The 4,077-nt window shown below is 48.4% G+C and overlaps 1 protein-coding gene and 1 pseudogene across 2 annotated transcripts in view; one reads left to right on the top strand and one right to left on the bottom strand.

Annotated features, from left to right (window-relative positions):
* Positions 1-1,422, bottom strand: part of LOC100953540 — a 9,210-nt pseudogene extending 7,788 nt beyond the window's left edge. The window contains exon 1 of the transcript XR_002771409.1: positions 1,413-1,422. The product of XR_002771409.1 is annotated as an adenine DNA glycosylase-like (transcript). The remainder of the gene's footprint in view (positions 1-1,412) is intronic.
* A 912-nt stretch (positions 1,423-2,334) lies between these two features.
* The window catches only part of LOC100953858 (target of EGR1 protein 1), a 4,802-nt gene continuing 3,059 nt past the window's right edge, over positions 2,335-4,077 (top strand). The window contains exons 1-4 of the mRNA XM_003803537.3: positions 2,335-2,492; positions 3,207-3,349; positions 3,436-3,476; positions 3,601-3,697. Of these exons, the coding sequence (XP_003803585.1) occupies positions 2,441-2,492; positions 3,207-3,349; positions 3,436-3,476; positions 3,601-3,697 (333 nt within the window). The 5' untranslated portion in view covers positions 2,335-2,440. The remainder of the gene's footprint in view (positions 2,493-3,206; positions 3,350-3,435; positions 3,477-3,600; positions 3,698-4,077) is intronic.

Raw genomic sequence — 4,077 nt, forward strand, 5'->3', positions numbered from 1 at the left:
CAAAAAAAAAAAAAAAAAAAGATAGAATACTTCAGTAAATAAAACATTAAAGATTTTTGCCCTAGGCAGGGCATGATGGCTCACACCTGTAATCCTAGCATTCTGGGAGGCCTAAGTGGAAGTATCCCTTGAGCTCAGGAGTTTGAGACTAGCCTGAGTAAGACTGAAACCTCGTCTCCACTAAAAATAGAAATAATTAGCTGGACTTTGTGGCAAATGCCTGTAGTTCTAGCTACTTGCGAGGCTGAGGCAGGAGGATCACTTGCCCCCAAGAGTTGGAGGTTGCTGTGAACTAGGCTAACACCACAGCACTCTAGCCTGAGTCAGAGTGAGACTCTGCCTAAATAAAAAAAGATTCCTACCTCCGTCGAGCTTATATTCTAATGGGGACAACAAATAATGCATATAGTAAACTGTATAGGATGTTAAGTGATAACTATTAGTATGAAAAGGGAAAGCAAGTAAAGGGATAGAGTGCCCAGACAAGTGGTGGAATGTTACAATTTTGCTTTAGTTTTTTAAATTAAGTTTGTTTTATTTTTATTGTTGTTGTTGTTGTTGTTGTTGTTGCAGTTTGGTCGGGGCTGGGTTTGAACTCACCATCCATGGGGCTGTACATGGGGCTGACACCCCACTCACTGAGTCACAGGCACCACCCAGTTTTGCTTTATTTTTTTCAGGGTAACAAAGAGAGGTTTTATTTAGGAAGAACAAAGAGAAAACTTAGAGCACTTCCAAAGAGAGTTGGAAGTGGGTTCTTCTCATGGAGAAACTGTGAAACTAAGTACTGAGTATGTATGGTGCTTAAAAAAGAGAGAGAGAAACTATGAGAGAAGGAATGTTGCATTTTGAAAGAATGTAGTCCTGGCCTGCATGACTAAAGTGCTATGTGACCAATGGCTTAAAGCAGTTGAATGACTTAAAGCATATGGATTACCTATGGAAAAGGCCAGGTATGAGTGCAAAGGCCCTTAAGAGGGTGCCTGGTATGTTTATTGTAGAGTAAGTACATCAAGGTGATTAAAATGGAATGAAGTGGGGGCCAATAGTAGGATGGTATGGGAGACAATCTCTTTTTCCAGCAACCATCCTCCCTCCGCCCACAGAGATGGGGGTAAGAGAACCTTATAAGCCACTGGAAGGCTTTGGCTGTCATACCCTTGCTCTTCAAATAGGAGCTAGTCTTCTTACTACAACCTGGACGGTCCAGAGTCAGGACCCCACCCACATCGTCCCTTCTTGCTATGCTTTGTTACTTGAATTTAGCTGCTTCAGTGGTCCAACTGTCTGTCCAGCTTGGGGCCTCATGCAATCCATTTTGCTCTCCTGGACACCTCTTCCATGCTTGACCTAACATCTAATAATTTTTCAGGTCTAGCCTTAAAAGTCCAAATCAGGTCCCGCAGTCTTACCTTTTCCCATTATAACTCTTAACTTCACAATTCATTGGTAGTTTGGAGCTCCTATTTATAGAAGTGATTCAGTTCAGTAAACAGGCTTCTTGTGATTCTATTGGTCAGTGTCCCATTTCCCACCCTTGATTGTAAAAATCTGCAAGAGTGAAAGGACTGAGTCTCTTCTGTTGACTGCTGTGTTCCCAGAGCCAGTGCCAGATAAACTGTACATAATAAACAATTGTCAAATGATCTGAGGGTAATGGGATGGAGGATAGCCAACAGAGATTTCCCCTTCTTCAGGGAGAAACGCAAGCAGTTCTGAATAATGACAAAAAGGACTCAATAAAAAGAGAAAAGTTGAAGACTAACTAGAAACAGTGAATAGCCACGGAGAGAGGACGGAAACCGGAATGCTTGGGGAGGAACCGGTCTCCGATAGAAACAACACTTTTGAGTCATGTTCAATCTCCCTCAACGTCAATTATACCACCTAATTGCTTTACAGTTTGTGCCTTCCTCACTATTCCTACTGCCAGACCTTTAATTCAAGCCCACATTCCCACTTGGATTGCTCCAAAAGCTTCCCTGCCTGCCGGTCAGTCGCTCTACCTGCTAAGCTTTGTCCTGCGCCCTGAGCTCCGCCTTTCACTAAGTTCTCCATACTCTCTGGGGATTTGCCGATGCCGAAAACATCCTAACTCCCCAAAGTGCTTTAAGCTGACGGTCAGGGCCACCTGCCTCACCCGAGCCGCCGGGCTGTACTGATGAAGACACCGTGACACCGAGGTTCCACGCTCCAGCCCAAGAGCGCCAGAAGACTTTACCTCTCGACAGCGCCCGCTCGAGACGCACGCAAAGGGGCGTCGCTCCTGCACGTCGGCCGGCGAGCCTGCCGCACCAGCCAATGAGTTCTTAGAGCCAACTCGCGCCAGACTCCGAGTGCGAGACCCCGCCCCATCCCCTGCCGCCAGAGCCGACTCCAGTGGCAAAGCGGAAGTCGCGCCTACCCAACAGAACCACTCAGGGAGGAGACGCGAGGCGTCATGGCCGCCGACAAAGAAGATGGCGCAGCTTCAGATCCAGCGGTTTCCGAAGGTGAGCAGCTTCCCTGGGGTCGTCTTAAAAACGTATGAACCCAGGGAATGGGTAGGCCTCGGGCTTATGTTTCTAGAGACAGAACTGAAGCCCCAAAGGACCAGCTCCTTCCGCCGTAAGCAGCCACGAGCCGACTACAAGTCCCGGTGTGCACTGCGGCGCGGGCGGCCAAAGCCTGGAGTGGTGGGAATGCAGTTAGGGCTGGTGGCAGGTCGGGAGATGTAGTCTGGAGCTCTGTTAGTCTGGAACTGTTATTAGATGTGATTCAGTTCAGTGAACAGGCCAAGGGTTGTGGTCCAGAGGAACTAGGAAGGATTGGGAGGTTTGCTGTGGGGCATTATTTATCTGGCTCTGGGGGATAGTGGGAACTGTCACATGTGGCCGCTGGAAACAGTAAGTATGGATCTTTGTGGTATATTAAGAGAGCTGAAATCCTCAGGCCCTGCAAAATATTTTCCTTCAGGACATGGGAAAAATAAACCTCGAAATCATCTGGTCCGGGGAAGAAATTTTCCCGGCCTCACATAGGCCATTAAAAGGCCCAGGCATCCTCTCCATGTGTTGTGTAGAACACATGGGATGCAAAAGCTTGAGGGGAAAAGCTATCAGTGGACTCTCTGCCGCCAGACATTGCCTAGCTTGGTAACTGATGTCTGTTTCTCTGGCCTGGGGTCTTGACTGAGCATAAACATTCATCACCCTCCTTACTTCCAGATGGTGTCAGCAAAAGCACAAAATCTGGGGAGGACCTAGCAGTCCAGGTTCCCGTGGTGGATGTGCAAAGCAACAACTTCAAGGAGATGTGGCCATCCCTCCTGCTGGCCATAAAGACAGCTAACTTCGTGGCTGTGGACACGGTGAGGGTTGGGAAACAGGGAGGGCGGATAGTTGTTAAAGGGCTGGTGCTGGGGGCCTATCACCACTTCCTTTTACCCACCTTTAGGAGCTGAGTGGGCTTGGGGACAGGAAGAGTTTGCTGAACCAGTAAGTATACGGCCTGTTCTTTTTAGTCTCAGACCTGAACTCTGGAGGGGTGGGGGTGTCAGTCTTGGGTGGTTTGAGTCCTTCATGTGGCTAACTCAGAGCCACTGCCACACCCAAACCCAAGGTGCATCGAAGAACGGTACAAGGCTGTGTGTCATGCTGCCAGGACCCGTTCTATCCTCTCCCTGGGCCTTGCCTGCTTCAAACAGCAGCTAGACAAGGTATGAGATGATCTCACCCCCCATCCCAGGTGTATAGCTAGTGGGAGGAGGGTTGAGATCCTGGGGAACATCAGGTATGAGGTTTTTCTTTTCCCAAATTTTTTTTTTAGAGACGGAGTCTTATTTTGTCTCTTTCAGTACAGTGCAGTGGCATCACAACTCACAGCAACCTCCAGCTCTTGGGCTTAGGTGATTCTCTTGCTTCAGCCTCCTGAGTAGCTGGGGCTAGGGTGCCCGCCACAACGCCCGGCTATTTTTTTTTTGTTGCAGTTTGGCCAGGGCCGGGTTCAAACCCGCCATCCTTGGTATATGGGATCGGTGCCCTACTCAATGAGCCACAGGCACCACCCTCTTCTCTTTTTTTTTCTTTTTTTGAGACA

This window comes from Otolemur garnettii, unplaced genomic scaffold (genome assembly GCF_000181295.1).
Source record: "Otolemur garnettii isolate 467f Iridium unplaced genomic scaffold, OtoGar3 scaffold00325, whole genome shotgun sequence".
Classification (NCBI taxonomy): Eukaryota; Metazoa; Chordata; class Mammalia; order Primates; family Galagidae; genus Otolemur; species Otolemur garnettii.